The sequence below is a fragment of the Talpa occidentalis genome, unplaced genomic scaffold (assembly GCF_014898055.3).
Source record: "Talpa occidentalis isolate TD23 unplaced genomic scaffold, MPIMG_talOcc4v2.1 talOcc4.4, whole genome shotgun sequence".
In the NCBI taxonomy this organism is placed as follows: domain Eukaryota; kingdom Metazoa; phylum Chordata; class Mammalia; order Eulipotyphla; family Talpidae; genus Talpa; species Talpa occidentalis.
Window position 1 is genome coordinate 129938619 of NW_023604295.1, and position 20793 is coordinate 129959411.

General features: G+C 38.5%; 1 protein-coding gene across 3 annotated transcripts; it reads right to left on the reverse strand.

The window, feature by feature from the left end:
• Positions 1-2422: 2422 nt before the first annotated feature.
• KLKB1 (kallikrein B1) lies at positions 2423-20793 on the reverse strand. Of its 3 annotated transcripts, XM_037524727.1 has the most exons (14): positions 20736-20793; positions 15525-15687; positions 13841-13947; positions 10902-11061; positions 10352-10461; positions 8566-8725; positions 7763-7872; positions 7447-7609; positions 7236-7348; positions 6891-7059; positions 6020-6195; positions 4691-4786; positions 3074-3213; positions 2423-2591 (listed from the first exon to the last, which is right to left on the reverse strand). In XM_037524727.1, exons 1-14 carry the CDS (start codon positions 20791-20793, stop codon positions 2433-2435), a joined length of 1884 nt encoding a protein of 627 aa, XP_037380624.1. In that variant the 3' UTR covers positions 2423-2432. The 3 variants fall into 3 exon arrangements, with proteins under 3 accessions (XP_037380624.1, XP_037380626.1, XP_037380625.1); XM_037524728.1 differs by lacking the exons at positions 3074-3213; positions 20736-20793 and having other exon boundaries at positions 2563-2591; positions 15525-15601; XM_037524729.1 differs by lacking the exons at positions 10352-10461; positions 10902-11061; positions 13841-13947; positions 15525-15687; positions 20736-20793 and having other exon boundaries at positions 7763-7894; positions 8557-8696.

The window sequence follows — 20793 nt, forward strand, 5'->3', positions numbered from 1 at the left end:
CTGACACTCTCCAACTAGTGCTGTTGCAGACTAGAATTCATCCTGTGAGAGAATCTGAAATGGGCCTAGAGGATGTAATCAGGGGTTATGAATGCCGAGCTTAGTCCTGGCTCTGTCCTTGCCAGTGGCCTTGAGTTCATATTTTTACTTCTTCAACCTACCCTGTCTTATATTTGGAATAAAGACATATTGACAAGACATTTACTGAATCCCCTTTCTACACAATTTGAATGAAAGAGGGCCTCCTTCTAAGATGTTTACAGTTTAATGAGCAGGTGAACAATAGTTAAACAAAAATTAAAGTTTTTTTTTTTTTAAGATTTATTTATTTATTTATTTATACAAGCACTGGGTACAGTCAGAGGTGCGGGAGGGTAAGAGAATTCACCAGAGCCAGAGCAGGGAACAGAACAGGCAGACTGATGAAGTACACTGCTGAGGGGAGCAGCGGGCGGCAGGAGAGGTCTGCGTACCGTGTGGGACCCTCGCCCGGCGGCTGTGGGCAACTTCGCAGCCCAGCGCTCAACTGCTGCGCCACCCGGGAGGCCCAAGAATTAAAGTTTTTAGTTTAGAGATTGCCCACGCATTGGCGAGGAGCAAGAACATTGGAGCGCTTGGCTAACTTTGTATCAGCTGTGTACACGTGCTGTGTATTCCACCTAGTCATGTTCTGAGGTCACACACATGCTAGTTTCCAGACTTCATCCTGTCACCACCCTCTCGTGGGTGGCACTCACCCATGTTTCCTCTTTCCACTCCTTCTTATGAGAGTGAAGTCATTCCAACCTCTCTCTTTCTTAGCCTCTAACATGCTTCTCAGTCCCCCCAGTGCTCTTGCTGTGTGACGGGCTCCTCTGGTCACCCCATACATGGAGACACAGTGAGCAATAAAGAAGACATTACATGACCACTGGCCCCCACTGGCAACTTGAAAATGGTGTTTTATACCCCACAGAAGTTCTATATTTAAAGTTTTTCTCTCAGTTTTGCTTAAATAAGTTCATTCCCTGACCAACAAAAACCCCATGGTTACCCCTGCAAGCTTTCCAAAGTCCTGTCATACACCCTTTAGAATTATCAATACTGAAAGCCTGAGATCAAAGATTTCACTGCAAGCCATTTTTGCCTTTTAAATGTAAAACAACACCTGCACAGAACAAAAGACCAATACCTTTAATGCATGCAAAAGTAAACATTGAAGTTGTGGTTTATTTTTTAATCGTTTCATGGAATTGAGCCAGATTTTACAAAATCTGCAGGATTTTCTTCTACTGTAATTTTTATGCTCCTGTTTTCTTTTGTCTGGTTTGTGAATAGCTAGATCTCATGGTTTTCCTTCAGCTTCTGCCACTATTAGCCCTTTGTATCATTCAGCGTGTCTTTGCATAAAGAAGGAAAGCCTCAATCTCTTTTAGAAACTTCACTTTTTTATATAGTATTTCGCCAATGGTCAGTTCAATGTAAATGGTAAATCAGTTTAACTGAACTGAATTCAACTATTGGGTACCTGTTGTACTCATCACTGGTCAGTTTGAAATATGTATGTGTTGCTGAAAGATTTATAACCTTCATTCCAGAGCTACTTCCTTCTACCATGAGTTTTATGAAATAGTTCGACCTAAGAGTGCTTCTTGAATTACAGAGCCTGGTAACCATGAAGGCCCCTGCCAAAAAGGTCCCTCACCTTCCACAAAGCCTGTCCCATGAGCCTACTGTGGGAGCTGCAATCAGACCACTGTAGCCCCACAGGCCTTCCCTGGGCACCTGGGTTGGAACACTCAGCTATCCAGGGTCCCCAAGGTCAAAATGAAAATTTGTACGACTATTCTCTTTCAATTCCCCCCCTCCATCTCTTCCTTGGAAAAGTGAAAATCCCCTTCCACTTGGCAGAACAAACCCCAAGTCACTGCTGCTCTTCATTCCAGGTGAGGTAGGAAGTAGATTTTAATAACCACACAGGGGAGGCACAGAGAAGAAAGGATTAGCTTGGAGATGCACTGAGTTCAGAGGAAGTGGTTAGATTGCAATGATTTGATCCCAGACACTGTGCAGGAATCTAGACTAGCTTAGTCTAGACTCAGTTCTGTTTCCCAATCAGAAGAAAACACTTTTTAGCCACACTGTTTTCCCATTTTATTTCACAGCAAACAATCATGGAGATGTACAGTTGTTACCTCCAAATGCTGAGGGCATACCTCTCTCTGCAAGACGCAGCCCTCAGCAGCTTGGTTGGTAGCGGTGTTCATTGTTTTTTGTTTTTTGATTTTGTTTTTTATCTGTGGAGGTAGATACCACTCTCCAGGCTTTGGCAAGTAAGGACTCCAAGGCTCAGCATGTGCGCTGAAACCAGATTGTAAAACTTATGTCACAAACCACCTCTTTTCACCTCTAAAAATCTCGTCACACTGGCAACTTCATCAAAAGGCTGTCCATCACTGTTCTGTCTTCTCTAAAATCCAGTCCAAGTATTCAGCAACTTTGGTGTAGACACCTGGGTGATCCCTGTGGCCACAGCCTTCACCCCAACTGGTGATGCCCACCAAGTGCCATATTCCTTTGTGTTTACAAGCTAAGGGACCACCTGAATCTCCCTGTCACAGAGGGTAGAAAAAGAATATGATAGAAAGTTAGGATAAATGTGCCTTTAAAGTTCTATAGTCACACAACACATCCAGTTTCTTAGAGTTTTTCCACTCGCTCAGCCTCATTAGCTGTTGGATGTGGTGAAAATGATGTAATTCAATAATATGGTTGCATTTTCTGTTTATTCCAACAAAGATATTTTGACATCATCATCCCTATGTCAAATCTAATGTCCTTATATTTTAGTACAGTTGTCTTACATACAATTCCCCCCCCCTTAAATACTGCATGTCTCTGCACAGACTGTGACATGTATGCAAACTATATGTAAATGACAGACATTCAATTTGGTAACAGTTACAGAACTATCAGATCATTTGGTTCTGAATTTTTTTTAAAAAACACTAGAATGATGTACTCTTGGAAAATATACTTTTAAATGAATTTTCTCAGGTTGCTGTTGGAGTTTTCTCATAATTGTAAGCATTACCTTACAAGCATCTTTCCCGCCTTCTTTATAGCCAGCACAAATCATCTGCTTGGTTATTTCATAATCGCTGTATCTTTTCTGGCATTCTTCATTTGTTACCAAAGGAATACTTGCCTTCTGGAGGATATTTTGGATTTCACCTATGAAGTACCAATATATAACTTCAGAAGAAGAAAATATAATATGAAAACAAAACTATAGCCTTGAGGGATATGGGAAAGATAAACTTTTTATTAAGATCATTTTTTGGGTAAAATTAGTAACAGTGAGAAAGTAGAATTATACACACAGAGAAACAGGAGGGAGATTGGAGAAGGGAAGGAGAAAAGTAGGGAGGGAGGGAAGGAGAGAGAAAGAGAGATTGAGAAAGACAACTAGTGGCTTTTGATGCAATGTTGGGAAAACCCTGCACCAGAGATTTTGCTTTCGTATTCTCTGCCATCTTCTTGTCTCAATAGAAATTCCCTTTTATCACCTACCATCCCAATGCCTGGAAGTTCTTACATTTCAGGATTTGTTTTATATACTCAAAATGATAATTTTAAAGTATATGATGTTTGAAGAAAAAACCCAAACCTCTAGCAACACAGGAGTGTTTTGTTTTTTGTGTAACTGCAAGCGAGCATTTTCCATGAGGAAACTTTGTAAGTAATGACGTGTCCGGATTCCCCATGGACATATGTTGGGAAAGCTCTTTGTTTAGTTGGGCTAACTTTTAATTTCTTTCTGTGTCAAGGTATTGGTCAAAAACTTCAAAAATTTGAATTCATTGGATAAAAGACTAAATCAAGAGATCCTCAAGCTCTCTCCAATAACATGCAAATATTCCCTATAGTGTCTATCAGGAACATAATTTGGGGAAGAAAGAATGATCTGTTTCCTGGAAAATTGAAATACTCCATGTATCAATAAGCAAGGATTTTTAACAAGGCTCACCGAAAGAATTCACATGGTTTATAAACGCAGATAGAAAAAAAAAAATCTTTATTTTAACTAACCTCCAACTGAACCCTAACACTCCCTTCAGTTAGGAATAGAGGCAACACACACAGTATTAGCAGAACCTATGACTTCGCCATCAATTATATGTAAATTATTTTAATAACTATTGCAATTTCATTGGCTTCCTTTATAAACTCATGTATCTTACTGAATTATTTAAAGCATTGGTAGGGAAGTGGATCACTGGTTTCAGGAAGTGTTCATGGAAACATACAAAAACAAAACAAGACAAAACTAAGTGCCATAAAGAGAGAAGGCAAGCCTGCCTATACTGGTCATTCATGTGGCGGGAGAACCACGTCCTGGAAAATAAGAACTGTAAATACTGAGGATAGGATGAATAGGCTGGTCTTGTTAGCCCCGTATGGGTGTGTCCTTTTTGTGAACTCAAACAAATGATCTTAATTATAAAGTAAGATGATTAAAAGGTCTTCTAACAAAATCTTCCAGGCTCACTTATCAAGAATCACTGGATAAATATTTGGGAATGAGTAGATTGAAAAGATCAAGACGGTATATGCAATTTTAGAGAAAAGTCAATTAAACTGATCTACTCAATGTACTTTGATACATAAGATTTGCTTTAGGAACAACATTTAAAATGTCACGTCATACCTTTTTCCTTTGTGAAACCCCATCCAGTTACCCAACAGTTGGTATAAATTGTATTTATGTTGTGTTTGGAAGGTAGGCATATTTGTTTTTGTAATTCTGAAAGATAATTTTTAAATTAGGGCTTGGTTAGACAAAATTACAGATGTAATTACAGACTTGAATAATGCATGCTTTACTTTACCCATATTCTCTTACAGTAGAGTAGCACCAAAAATAACATTTTTGCTTTCTGTTCAACTTCTTTTTAAAAAAATGTTGATTTGTTTGTTGAAGAACTGGAGTGCAGGCCAGAGGTGCCAGGGGTGAGAGGATTTACCAGAGACATAGTAGGGAGCAGAACAGATGGATCTACTGAAATATACTGCTGAGGGGAGCCGCAGTTGAGACAGAAGAGGTCTGCTGCACCAGATGTGGGTTAGCTCCCAGCTGGGGATTGAACCTAGGCCACAGAGGTGATAGCACTGAGACTTAACCCATAGGCTACCAGAGAGGCCCCTCTGTTCAAATTCTAAGGGCAATGGTTCAAGAAAATTTCTCACCATCAGTGTCATTCTTACATGATATTTTTGGTATTAATTTTTCTGGAGACATTCTAAAACTCAGAACCCAAATTTACTGTCAAAAGAATGTAAAAGTTCTTGTGTCTTACTCTGTGTGCTACACTTAATAGTAATGGCCAAATGTCTACACTATTCACATGCTATTTGTAAGTGCTTTAACTATTAAATTTAGTTACTAGACAAATCAAGGTGTGATTACCATGCCCACTTTACAGATGAGGAAATCAGAGATGCAAAGAGATGAAAGAACCTTGCCCAGAGTCACAGTCCTTAATGGACAAAAGGGAATCTATGACTATGGAGATCTTTACCTCCTATGGCAGTACCTCCAGCCAAGATGCCACCATCTTCCTAGAGCTTTCTATTGCATCACTCTCTACTCAATTTACTCCTGGAAATTACTATCTTATCCCACTTGCCATCATATATTCTTGGTATGTCTAAGCCCAAGGCCATGGAAATTCTGCTACTCTTGTCAAAGGAAAAGAACATTTCCCAGATGACAAAAACATTCTTATGTCTATTGTTTCAGTAATGTGGCACTTAGCATTCCTACCTGAAGGAACTAACTCAAGTTTCTTGCCCTGCAAGTAGAAGAAATTTTGTTTTTGTCAAGCATAGGTTTTAATTTCCTTGATGATTCTTGCCTTTTCCCCAATTCCACCAACCAGAAAAAGACAACCTTTCCACATTCAGATCGCTCAAACTGATATGAAATTTTTAAACAAAGCAATTCAGCTATACAGCTTCTTCTGAATGTGCTACGTACCAGTGTAATTCAAAGGTGCCTCAAGTTTTACTAAAGCAATATCATGACCACTTTCTGAGATTTTATAATCTTGGTGAATAATAATCTCTTTAATTTTTGAGACGGGTGTTTCCATTGTTATCGCCGACAGATTTGAAATGCCACTATAAATTCTCCAAATATCTGGGAAGGAAAGCCTAGGAGGGAAAAATAAAGGCCTTGAAACCAGGAAGACTGGCCTTTAGATTGTGATTTTTCCTTTCTCTTTCTCCCTCAAAAAAGAACTGGGAAGAAAATGCTGCCTATGACATATTTTTTCTTCTCTAAATTCTCCCCCTGGCACTTTGTCCTCACTAACAGCAGCAGTGCTGAATCTCTGAAGATTTAGATAAAAAAACCTGAAAATGTACATTTATATAATTATTTCATGTTTACTGTAAATACAAATATAAGAAAGTTGCTTTTTCATTTCTGAGAAAAGTTATGGTAAGGAGAAACTCTAGCATTTTATCACAGAAAAATCAGGTTCAGTTCACCACATCTGAAAGCAGTGGCTTCCATGAAATTCAAAACCGTCAGAAGATACACTGGGCCAAATTAGGGAGACTTCAGCTCATTTAAAATATATCTGGTGGGGAGACGAGGGAATACGGTGATGGACCATGGGTGCTTTGGTGGTGAGAGAACTATGGTGACCACACCTCAGGGGAGAAATCATGTATCATCCAAAAATTAACAATGTAAGAAAAAAGTACTATAAAAAAAAAAAAAAAAAAGAAAAAAGTACTATATCTAAAAATGGATAAATAACAATAAATAACATAAAAATTATTTAAAAATAAATAAAAACAAAAAGGCAAGGGATAAGTTGCACCCTGCTCCCCAAACTCACCCATCAAAGCAGTGGGCAGCAGTCAGGACCCACTGCGGGCTGATGATGGAGCCTCCACACAGGTGCCTCTGAGCTGGCAGCCTAGCTTGCATGCTCACCTGCCAGGGCCACTCTCCCCATGCTGAGTCTGTTCCTCCAACGATGCGTGAGTTTGCATTTGTTGTGCAAACTAAAATGAGAATGTTGGGCAGTTGGAATTAGAGGGGAATCAGAGTCCTCTTCTGCCTAAGGGAACACACTACATAATCCCCGTTATGTATTTCACAACTTGGTACTAAGCAAGCTAGACAAACAAAAGCAATACAGACATCTGTTTACACCTCTGGAAAAGGAAAGTGTACTCACCAGAGCCATCTCCCCTTTTACACAACCTCAAAGAATAACCAGAGATCACTTGTGTCCTGGATGTAATCCTGGTAGGGGAACCATCCAAAGACAATCGCAAGGAACATTTACACCTACGTAAAATGACCAGAATAAAGATCAAACTTCACAGAAAAGGAAGGCTCAGGAAATTGTCTTGCCAACTATCTTCGAAAAGGAAAGTTTCACTAACTTCTCTCCTCTACAATCCTCTGGGAGTAAAGAATAAGTGAAAAATTGACAGCGGATCATCTTTGTACAAGTCTCTTGGCAAACATTCACTCCTTCCACGAAGGTCACATTCAGTTCTTCCCCTCCGAAATCAACTCTTGAGTGAGTTTTGAAATGGCAGGGCTCTGTGCCAATTATAAACATAAAAAAATGAAAACAGCAATAATTCACCATTACACAACTTCTTAGTGAATTTAGGATTACGTCAACACTATTATTTGTCAGCTGATCATAAAATTCATCACATTTTATGTCACATTATTATTGAATCAGATTACCAGGCAAAGTTTTTGAGCAGGTTAAAAGGCTGTATCCAGATATGGCATTTTCCTGAGGAGTGGGGGGACTCGGTGCCCCACTTTTCGAAGTCTTAAGGAAACAAATATTTCTATTAAAAAAAAAAGTGAGAGAGAAAGGTAAATACAAAAACACCTCTGTCAAAAAAAGCACTCCTGAAAATTCTATTCTTCTGAGAAATATTCTTCAAAGTAAATCAGGCTATAGTACTCTAATGAATTATAGAGATTAAATGTAAGTCAAGCCACATCTTATGGAAGAAAAATGATAGGCGCAGATAGCGTGAAAAGAAAATGGTAAAATTGCACCTTCTAATTGAAAAAAAGGAGGAAAGAGCATATTCTGGGGATTTATGTTCCTGTTGTGCTTATGTAACCACGGCCCCTTCCTTTGGCCTCATCTTGTATATGAAGGGTGGGTAATCTGAGGGTAGAAAGGTAGGAGCAGAACCTTGATCAGGATAAACATAGCTCTAGTTTCAGAAACAGAGTAGTTAGAGCCAACCAGCTTAAAGTATAAGCTGCTGGCAGGGATTTTACTTGAGGCTAATTCCAAGCATTAAGGTCCTTTGTTTCCCACAGCTGGTGTTCCTTGCTTCAATGCTAGGTTTAAGGAAAAGAAGGCTGGCAGAAAACTCTGCTAATCTTTTAACTAATCTGCACCTGGAAGAAAAGCACTCAAACTGCGTTTAAGCATTTTGAGGGAAATGAATAAAACTTAAGAAAAAACTCAAGCTATGAAAGTACGTGACAGGATAGTACTTGTATTACGCATTCATACTCGCCTTTGGGATTCGATGGTCCATGTATTCGGATAGAAGGTGAAGAAGTGGCAGTTGGGGTGATAAGTGCAGATGGTTCGACATACAAGAGCGTCTGGAGCCTTAACTCTGGCAACATCCACATCAGTAAAGGCAAGATGTTGGAAGATGTTCATGTTGCAGCCTGTGGACTCGCAGAAGGAGGAAAGTCGTCAGCATGTGACATAATGCTGAGGAGATTTTGACCATTTGTAACTCATAGCACTAAACACCTAAGTGCAAAAAATGTCTGTTAAAGCAGCCCCAAACGTGTTTGCTGTTTAAAAGAGGAAAAAAATTGATCTAATTCTGATAAGTCAGATTCATATGTCAGAGGAATTAACTAGCTCTGCCTATACTACCAGTCCCATCCCCAACCAGTGCAAACAGCCTGAGTTCCCGTCCCTGAGTTCCCAGCCTTCGGAACACAAGGAATTGTCTTACGTTTTTCTGAATTTTATGAAAAAAAATTTTATAAAAAGAGAGAAACAAAAATTTCAGATAACTAACAAGAAAACCATGTGTCTGTCCATTGATTAGAACAGGAGAAAACCCACTTTCATTGTCCTTATATGATCTTATTTTATAATTCCACTTTTCTATTATTCACTTAATTTTATAGTAGAAATCTAACAAAATTATGTTGGCTAAAATATCATAACAGCAATTATTACGGGAAGGACAAAAGAATACTAATTCAAGCAGTTGGATCAAAAGAGAGCTTCTCCCCATAACATAATATTAACTTTATGTAGGTGGTCTAGGAAACAAGAACTCAACTAATTAAATCTTTTTTAAAAATCAGAGACTCTTCAAGCTGGAGGAGAATTTAAGGGGTCATCTATGCCAAGCTATAATTGCATCTTCTCAAGGATATCCCTGGCAAGTTTTTCAACGTTGAATTAGACATCTATAGTGATAAGGAGCTTACTACCTCATGGCAAGACCCATTTCTTTTCTGGACTATGCTTAGGTGTTAGGAAATACTTTATTTTTTTTAAATCAAGGTAACATTGGTTTGCAGCGCTGTATATTATTTAGAGGTATAGGATTCCCCCCTTCAGGTATAGGTTACCACGACACATCCACCCACCCTACCTCCCCACCCCCACCCTCAAGTAGCCTCAAGTCTACAGTCAGATTTCTAGGGCTTGTTATTAGTTCAGTTTTATATGACTCTTTGTTTTGTTTTTCCATATTCCACAAGAAGCTCATGAAAGCTCAGGTAAAATGAGCTCAAAGCAATCCAGACCTAAACACATCATACTCAAACTGTTGAAAGCAAAAGATAAAATATGTTGAATGAAACAGTAGAAAAAGAACTTGTCATACACAAACTGCTCCCAGTAAGAGTAACCACTGATTTCTCATCAAACCAATAAAACTCAAAGACAGTAAAATGATAGATTCAAAATATTAAAAGAAAAAGACTATTAGCCAAGAATTCTATGTCCAGCAAAGCTGTCCTTTAAAAATTCTGGGGAAATTATAAATCTGAAATTAAAGGGATTGTAACTAAAAACTATTATTAGGAACTGTATACTAACAAATTAGAAAAACTAAACAAAATGGACAAATACCTAGAAATACACAAACCATTGAAACTGACTGAAAAAGAACTAGAAAATCTGAATAGTCTAATAAAATATAAAGAGACTGAATTTGTAATCAACACTTACCCACTGAGAAAAGCCAAGGCCTTTACCACTGAATTCTAATGAATGTTTAAAGAAGAATGAATACCATAGAGAAAAAGTAGCCAGACAATTACCAATTTCTGAGAGTGCACAGGGCTTCAGTGAGAATCCAGATGCCACATTATCCAGGACTTTTATACTTGTGGGTGTACCTCCAGGACTGTGCTTTAATATGCAGGTGTTCCTGAAAGCAAAGAAAAGAGGTTACTCTGCTTCGTAAACATTGAGTTACATGCAGCAGTCCACTCTGAGTTGACAGGATCCATGATGGGTGTAAAATAAACAAAGTAATGAGAATAATGGCTTTGAAAATGAGTGGGTTAGGTGTTTTGCATTATTAACCAAATACACAACTTTTCCCCCTGCAGAGGAAAAGTTAGTGAGAATGGGGTGGGAACTTTATTCTTTAATACTAACCCTCATTCCACAAGAACATGCTCTCTGTGGGCCAAATGAAAATTATTTGCTTTGGAAAAATGATACCAAAATTGATTAAGCAAATAAAGGGAGTAGTTAGGTCTAAAAGCCTTGTTTGTTTTTCTGCTGGGAAAAAAAAAAGGTTACAATAAACAGAAATCCTAAAAAGTACCATCAGAAAGAACAAATGCTATAAATTTTACTCACCGATATCCTGCAATATAAAATTTTTCTGTGGCATAGGTGAAAAATTGGCAGAGGATATTGTTCGTACATCTTTTCTGGCATTCTTCAACACTTTCAACTTTAGATTCATTAATATTGACTCCTCTAATATCAATTCCTTTATAAATGTCACGGTGGCAAGCTGTACAGATAAAACACATAGAGCAAAATTCAGTATCCTTTCTAGAAGTAGATCATCCACTGTTTAACCATTTGAGTAGGGTAATTTGGAAGAATATTAGTCCATTTATGATATCTTCCATATTAACTAGGGGCTTTGGGATTTTCTTATTATGTCACTAAATTATTATACTGCACTTGAAATAAATACATTCTAATAGACGTTAGAGCACTGGCATGAAAAAAGGGCTACTGTACTTCCAAAACTATAAGGTATGTGCAGCCATAGAAGTAATATTTCATGTTAAAATTATTGAATAGTGATAAATAAGGCAGTAATGTATAAATAAGGCAGTAATGTATACTAGGGATTGGCCTTCAACCTCTTGCGCTGAGAGGGTTTATCTCTGTGTTATTTCTTGGTATTCAACTACTCCTGTCTGCTTGTGAATTACATCTGTTAGCCCTGTCATTGACATCTATGTGTCAAATCATTTTAAAATGTGAAGTTTTTATATATGTATGATGAAACCATTTTTGTTCTTACTTTAAAATTATGTTATGTTCCACCTAAGAATCTTTTCAGTTGAAAATATATAGATAGGCCTCCCTGGTGGCGCAGCGGTTGAGCGCTGGGTTGCGAAGCTGCCCGCGGCCTCTGCGGTGCCGGTTCGATTCCCGGCTGCTCCCCGGCTACCGGAGGAGGGTCCCACATGGCGCGCAGACCTCTCCTGCCGCCCGCTGCTCCCCTCAGAAGTGTGCTTCAGTCCTTCTGCCTGTTCTGCTCCCTGCTCTGGCTCTGGTGAACTCTCTCACCCTCCCGCGCTTCTGACTGTACCCAGTGCATGTATAAACAAAAACAAACAAACAAATAAATAAAAATAAATAAAAACATGCCTCTATAAAAAACAAAACAAAACAAAACAAACCTAGGAGTTCCTAGGCTAACATATTAAAAAAAAAAAAGAAAATATATAGATAATTATTTTAATAGAATGTGAACCAAATTTATAAATTTTGGCTCTTTTAAAGACTCAATTTTGTTAGTTAGACTCTTGGTTAAGGAAACCAGCAGTTTAAACCATATTGTATTATATATAATTTTCCACACCTAAGTGGTATCCTTGAAGATGTCATAAAACCAGATTAATGATGGTAATGGTGGAAGAATCATAGTTGAGCAGAAAAGATATATTGAGGTGGGCAGAGTGGTGGATTATTCACAGCGGTCCATGTACACAAAGATTTGCAGATTATCAGATTGTCAAACTGGAGTCTCCTCCTAATTCTGTTGCATAAGAGACTATAAACTAAGGGGATACTTACAAACTAAGGCTTTTCTTTATGATTAGTGGAAAGTTATAAACTAACCTCTAAATATTTTAAACTAAAATTGGCCCTGAGTTTAGAGACTTTATGTGCCTGACAGCAATTTTTCACTTTAAGATACCTAGGGAGAGTTAGAAGGAAATATTGAATCAAACTCTGTGAGAAGACTAAATTTGGGTGGAAAACATAATAATAATGAGAGTATTGAGAAAAGCACCATATTATGTTTTTCTTTCAATTTTACTGTGATACACAATTGAAAATAATGCTTAATGAAATTGTACTAAGTTACATTAAGATCCAGATTTGATCTATAAAATAGATCTTGGGTAAACTACGTATTGGCTACATCAGGCCCACAGCTTTATGACTAAGGACTGGTTGATATAAACTACAGGTACAAGATGTGTGTGTGTGTGTGTGTGTGTGTATGTGTGTGTTGGGGGAATGGTATTACTGGGAGAGGAAAGGTTGAAAAATGTTTAAATATCCAAAATTTGAACCCATGAAATTAACTATAGATAAATAGAGTAACTAAAGATAAAATCTCAATGATTTATGTCCTAGTCTTCATATTTCTTTCTAGAAATATTATTCTTAACAAGATTTACAGAGCCCAGTCCTTCAGTTTGGGTTTAGGAGTATACGACAGGGATTCTTAACCTTGGCACTGCAGACATTTGGGGCTAGGCCAGTTGTGTGGTGGGGGCTTCCCTGTGCTTTGTAGAATGTTTAGCAGCATCTCTGGCCTCTACTCACCAGATGCCAGTAATATCCCCCCCACCCCCAAAATATTGCTAAGTGTCCCCTGGAAGGACATAATTACCCTGGCTGAGAACCACTAAGAGCCCTCAAGTAAAATAGGGAGGGGAACACCTAGATTCTCTTCAAGTTTCTTGGGCCTCCCTGGTGGTGCAAGGGGTTAAGCACCACACTATGAAGCAATCCACAGTCTCTGCAGCATGAGTTCAATCCCTGGCCTGCCAGTGAGCAACCCACATGGCGCAGCAGACCTCTCCTGTCTCGTCTGCTGCTCCCCTCAGCAGTGTATTTCAGTTAGTCTGCCTGTTCTGTTCCCCACTCTGTCTCTGGTGAATCCTCTCACCAGAGGATCTCTGGCCTGTCACCCTGCATCCTCTCACCCTGCATCTCTGGCCTCTATCCCAGCTCTTGTATGCATAAATAAATACATCTTTTTTAAAAAAAAGTTTCTTACCTAGAATCAAGGTGGAATGATGTTTGGATGTTTATTCATTTTCTGTCTCCCTTACACTGTAGTGTAACCTCAGAAATAATAGAGGTTGGTGAAGCATGTGTTGGCTGACAAAGACAAGAGGATGCGTCAGAACACAGCTGCATCTCAGTTCTGAGTGCTCCCTCCAAAAGTCCACTATAGTGGAGACTTCGAGCCAGAGCTGTTCTAAAGCAGACCCATTATTCACTCGAATTCTGCAAAGAAAGTCCCACCTTACCACTTATTTGATGACCACATTGCTTTAAGGAATGTCCAGAAATTGCATTTGTCCGTGATACTCTTGGCAAGGATCCTGTAACACTGTCTTTGAAGAAGCAACCAAACCTGTTTTTAAAAGTAGCTTCACTTAGGAAGTAAAATAATAAACATTGAAGATATATATATCTAGCATTTTTATACACTAATAAATATAGCCAACAATAAGGAAAATAATACTGCTTCCCTGATATGTGCTGGAAAGTGTATTCTTGGAGGAATTCTACAATATCTCATGGTCTTTGCAATATCCAATTTAGCATTATTTTCCTTTACAATCACATTTTTAAGTACAGAAGTTAAGTTAAATTAAAGAGCTAATTTGAGCACCAGATCATGCTGAAAACCAAGATGCATGAAATGCCAGTTGGTCTGAGTGGCTCAGTGTGGCCATTGGACATGCTGGTCAGTATTCTCAAGAGAAGAGCAAATTGGATCAACAACCATCAAAACAAGGTCCTTCTGGCACCTGTCTCCAATGCAGTATCAAGGGACCTTCATCAGAGTCAGCAGAGAAACAGAGAATGTCTGAGTCACTTTGATTAAAAATGGTTATTAGCCACAGTGGGGTTGTAATAATACTGATTTATACACCTCCTTTCCCGAGGGGCCTCTGGATGACAGGAAAAGACCAGTGATTTCCTGCTCTGGAGTTCTACACCCACCTTTGGGTAAATGGGGGTAAGGGAATAGCTCAGATAGCCTGAATGATGAAGTGCTTACAGTTTCCACTGGTCTCTTCACCTCTCTCAGATTTAAAAATTTTAGTAGCTCAAATGAAACATGTATATTGTCTTCTTTGATTGAAAGTCAGGGAACCAAAAAAGATGCATCCCAAAAGAGTTTTCTGCTTTTCTTTTGAGGCAATTTAGGGAATTACTGTCTTTCCTTCATTTTTTAATTTTCCTGAGGTGTTACTTGCATCCACTCTTTCTGGCAATGCATTTTATTGAGACTGATATAAACAAAAAAAGTGTTAATGATCCTTCCTAAGTTCCTAAACTTTTGGGGAACTATAGTCTCACTTTGTAGGTTATTTTTCTAAATACATTTGTTCTGGATATTGGTCCAAATTAAAGAAAATTATGATGAAATTATGACTACACTTAGGAAACTATCATCTAGTAAGATTCTTAATTACCAACTATTTTCCCAAATGCTCTCACTTATCCAAATTACTAACTCTGGTTATTACTTAATTACATTCTCAACAGAATGCTTGCTTTCTCTTATAGGAGGGTTGTGTTATCCACAACTGTGATCATAGGTTAGACAGCAAGTATGCTTCCTTTTTCAGATGAAATATACATCTGTTAACTAGACTTTCTTGAGACAATCTCTTAGAGCAATGATCTATAAGAATTTTTTTGAGACTGTGGATAGAAAGTGACAAGCTGCTCTTACTTTAAGTGAATGAAGCATTGTTTAAAATTTATGTTTCCAGATCCAAGAGACCTGGCCTCTTCAGTAGGTATAGCTGTAAGAATTTGCTTAGGTAAGAACCACTCCAAATAATTCCAATGAAGCTGAGCCTTGATTCCCATTTGAGAAATAGAACCCTGCCACATGCTGTCCCTTTTTACATACAACTGATTACATTTTGAGAAATGACTGGTTTCTCCAAGAATGAAATGGCAACTTTTTACCTTTTGTCTGTGTTGTTAGTTGAACTTGCAGGAAGAAAACTGAATAGCAAACACCTTGGATGGAAGGTACACATCATCTGACAGTGTTGGGCATTTGGGGAGTAGATGGCAGCTACATCCCCACCTTTGAAGAAGATATTTCTATATAGTTGAGTCAGGCATCCTGTGATAGAATAATTGAAAAAAAAAAAACACATCAACTTCAAACCAAAGCATGTCATAATTTTAATAGAAATATATCTGTGTTCCAAACCTTATTACTTTCTCTGCTAAATACCGAGTGAGCTATACAACTTGACTTTCACTGAAGAGGGAAAATTAATATATTGAGGGAACTATGCGACTGATGCAAGATGTTATGTAAAGTCATTTTATTTATTTATTTATTTTTAAAGATATATTTATTTATTTATACAAGCACTGAGTACAGTCAGAAGCGCGGGAGGGTGAGAGAATTCACCAGAGCCAGAGCGGGGAGCAGAGCAGGCAGAAGGACCGAAGTACACTGCTGAGGGGAGCAGTGGGCAGCAGGAGAGGTCTGCGCGCCATGTGGGACCCTCCTCCGGTGGCCAGGGAGCAGCCAGGGATCGAACCTGCGCTGCAGAGGCCGCGGGCAGCTTCGCAACCCAGCGCTCAACCGCTGCGCCACCGGGGAGGCCCTGTAAAGTCATTTTATGATACTTCTTTATAAAAAAAAAAAAAAAAAACTTGGTAGATTTTTATTAAATCATACAATAATACAATAATTTGCACATAAATTATCCTCATTTGGTTTCTCTCTGACAGGCTATGGCGATATCATGCTTCCAAAATAACCAACCACCTTTTACACAGCAGACCTCTCCTGACTCACCCGCTGCTCCCCTCAGCAGTGTATTTCAGTACATCTGCCTGTTCTGTTCCCCACTTTGTCTCTGGTAAATCTTCTCACTCCCCTACACCTCTGGCCTGTAACCCAGTTCTTGCATGCATGAATAAATAAATCTTTAAAAAAATAAAAAATAACCACCTTTTAGGGGCTATTTTGGTGCAGTGATGAGCATGTCAGTCCCATAAAAATAACCACGTATGATCTCTTTTTCAAAAAACTTTTATAACAAATATCCCCACTAGAGCCTCACAATAGCTCTGTAAAGGGAGCTAGAGACTGGTTTTATACATATCTGACTTTTTTTTTTTAAGAAAGGTTAAGTAACAGTCCTGCTGAAGAGCTACATGGCTAATGAATGTCCTGGGACATAAATTGCCTTTAACTTCTACTCTTGTTCCCATCTCTAGGGTACAATTTTAAATGTTTCTCATCTCAGTTTAATGCAAGCAAGCAAGCAATTTTGGGGTGTTGGTTCCTTCACAAATGAGTGCATAGGAACAGTATTTGCTCTTTTTTAGGTAGTGTAAGCAAATACTAAATTGAAAAGAAATTCTGAACTACTTGCTGTTTGGAATTGTTCACAACTCTAATAATATGTGGAAATGCATTCCACATATTATTAGAGTAGTGAATATTATCTTTTATAATATTGCTATTTCAAATATTAAAACGTTGCCTTTAATATATGCATTTAAGTTTACCATTTCAAAGTCTGCTTAGTAAGCTTTCCCAACCCAGGTGGCATATGCACTTTTAGATGATCATAGATGATCAACTGTCCATGAACTACCAGATAGTTCAATGACAACTTGTCCCCTGCCCCCCCATCAGCAGTCACGCTTCAGTTTCACTATCTATTTCTTCATGGCCTTTGAGGGAATGGGCAGCTTAGACACATGTGCTTTGTTAAGCTCTAAAGATTAAAATCTCCTCTGCACTATCCTAGCCCTTTGCGGATTCTGGCCCTGAGTCTCTAATCACGACTCAAATCAACAAGTTTGCTCTGTCCCTCTCAGGGGTATGGCTAAAATGACTAACCCTTGGGAAGGTTTATATTTAGAAAAGCAGAGTTCTCTTCTGGTAGAAACTTCTGGGAATACAAGTTCCCAAGTGTATGGACTTTGATTTCATATATGCCCAAATACTGTGTAGTTGGTACAGCGACAGCTAGCTGCAAAGTTGCTTTTTTTTTTAAAAGATTTATTTATTTATTTATACAAGCACTGGGTATAGTCTGAAGCGTGGGAGGGTGAGAGAATTCACCAGAGCCAGAGCGGGGTGCAGAACAGGCAGACTGATGAAGTGCACTGCTGGGGGGAGCAGCGGGTGCAGCAGGAGAGGTCTGCGCGCCGTGTAGGACCCTCGCCGGTGGCCGGGGATCGAACCAGCGCTGCAGAGGCTGCAGGCAGCTTTGCAGCCCAGCACTCAACCGCTGCGCCACCGGGGAGGCCCAAATTTGCCTATTTTTTAAGCAATTGGTGTTTTTAACTCCTTCATACACATCAAGCAGCCATTCTCCCCCATGATGACGTATGAATGCACAATGGCTGGTGATCACCTGGCGGTTATCATTCTGTGATAAAGGCTTTATGAACAGCGCTAAAAGGAGTGATTGGAAATACACTAACTTTGAAGTGAACCAAAAAGAAAGTTCTAATAGGTGTTGGTTCTTATCCTCATAATTTAGTAATGATGATAGCAATGATGACAATGACAATGAAGGCATGTTTGTATTGTATTTTAGATTGTGTATAAGGCACTTGATGTAAATTATCTCATAACATCAAATACTGCATTACATCTTGTCTCACTGGCCCTTGTGTATTCATGGACTTTGGTCTGATTATTAGGTCTTATTTTAAAAATGCTTCATCCAGAAAAGTAAGAAAAGTACTCTAATTTGCAAAACTGGGGAAGAAATACAAGCAACTGGTAAACATATGAAAATTGGTAAGAATCATATATATATAGCCAAGTTAAAACTGCAAGATGTCATTTACTCATCATATTAGCAAACCATTTTAATTATATAAGTTACCAGTGTTAATTTACTGATTCTGACTGCAAAAAGTGAAGTAAAAAAGGAGTTCAAGGGCCTCCCTGGTGGCGCAGCGGTTGAGCGCTGGGTTGCGAAGCTGCCCGCGGCCTCTGTGGCGCCGGTTCGATCCCCGGCTGCTCCCCGGCCACCGGAGGAGGGTCCCACATGGCGTGCAGACCTCTCCTGCCGCCCGCTGCTCCCCTCAGCAGTGTACTTCGGTCCTTCTGCCTGCTCTGCTCCCCGCTCTGGCTCTGGTGAATTCTCTCACCCTCCCGCGCTTCTGACTGTACCCAGTGCATGTATAAAACAAAAACAAACAAACAAACAAACCAGCAAACAAATAAATAAAGCATGCCTCTATAAAAAAAAAAAAAAAAAAGGAGTTCAAAATGGCTAGTTCGAAATAAAATATATTGGTTCAAAAGCCAAAGAACCCATAGTGGACTGACTTTGGGAGAAATGAATGGACCTGGTGCTCAGCTGATCCCCATCAACACATATATTGTCTTTATAAATTTGTTCTGTTCCATGATGGGTAGTCCCAGAAGCTCAGACTGTGCATTCTCAGATATATCAAGTCCGAATGAGAAACAAGTAAGAGGCTGATTCTTGAAGTGTAAGCTTAAGTCTCGCTGTAAGATTTGGCTTGAGCAGGTCACTGCAGCCAGCAGCTTGGCTCTTGTTTACTGGTTCTGATCAGTCTGGGTAACTAACATATGGACCCAAACTGGGAGACAACAATTCCCAGAAATAAATTTTCTGTGTCCAGAAAGGTGCATTATGCCCAACCACAAAGCAATAGATGCTTACTAGAGGTGTCTAAGGTGGGTAAATGACCACACTCATCTGCTTGTATAAAAGGTCTACTTGGGAACAACCTCTCTGAAAAGTAACTTCACAATGATTGTCATTAAAACCTTGAAAATATTCACATCTTTGTATCTAGCATTTTTATTTCCAAAATTTTATTTTACAGAAATAATTGAATATGTTTCTAGAAGTATACTGAAAAATACCACCAATAGGGAAGAACACTAAACTCAAAATATGTGTTTTTGTATATACATATACATACATACACATATATGTGCATGAAAAGATAGTTATAATTTGGGACACATAAGTCATAAAAAGTACCTATAATTAATTACATTTCTATTAAATGTGAAAATAGATATATGTATCTATATACATATATTTATGTATTTTTTTGTATTTTAGTATTTTTTGTATTTTTTAAATATTTTTCTAAAACCAGTATTTTGCTTAAACAAGAGTTTTAGCAAAGGCTTTTTTTGGCACTGTGGGACTACAGACAATATATAGTCTCTGAGTTTTTGGTTATTTGTAACTCTAATTTTCTGAGCATGATCATGAAAATTATTTACCAAAGAAATGAAATTGAAGTGACCACAGTATCTCTGGCTTCTCCTTCCCAGCAGTCGATGGGGGTGTGCATGGGGATGATTATGCCTCAGAAGAGCAACTAGGAGTGAGGGAGAGGGAGCGCAGTGATGGCTTAGAAATATTAATATCTTAAAGAAATTGTATCTCTTCATGCATATAGCCCTTATGCAAGAGATATTAATCTGAGCCATCCATTTGAGAGGTAAGTAAGAAATCCTCTGCTGTAGCCATCTGATTTTACATGGGTCCAGAATTCACCTATAACAGTTTTACAGAGAAAACTCTACTCTGCAATGATTAATGAAAAAGTGTCCAAAAATTGTCACTTTTTTTCCAGAATCATCTTTTTTTCTTTGAAAATTTAATAAAACGGGCAAAATCAAAATCTAGGTTTTGAAACTGGAATTATCAAAATGGATGTCTTACTAAATTAATTTAAGCCAAAAACTTTCATTTCTGACTGGGTTCCCATGTGGCCTAAAAGTGTAAAAATAAGTACTAGGTACCTATTTTATGATACTTAGGTTGAACCCAGACACCATGAAATGCCTAGCACTTTTGAATATTCAGGTAAAATAGATTTTTTAAATGTTTATTAAAGAAAATAGAGGTCTGATTGTTTTAAGACTGCTTTGTAGAGAATGATTTCCAAACAGAAATGACACTTCCTGTTAACAGATGCTTAAAGGAACTCACTTCTAGACCTGTCCCCCTGGGGTGTGTAGGGCAATACTTCAAAGAAGTACTAATAAAAGGATATGTTCCCTGACTTATCACAGCCTTTCTCCTTCCCAAAGCTGTATGTCAAATAGCTTTCTCTGGGGCTGGCAGGTATGTCCTGCTAATTACTTCCTCATATACTCTTAATTGTATGTCTCATTAATCATCCACTTACCATAGGAAACTGTAGTAAACAAGCAAATGAAATAAGCTGCTTGCCTGAATGAAATCAT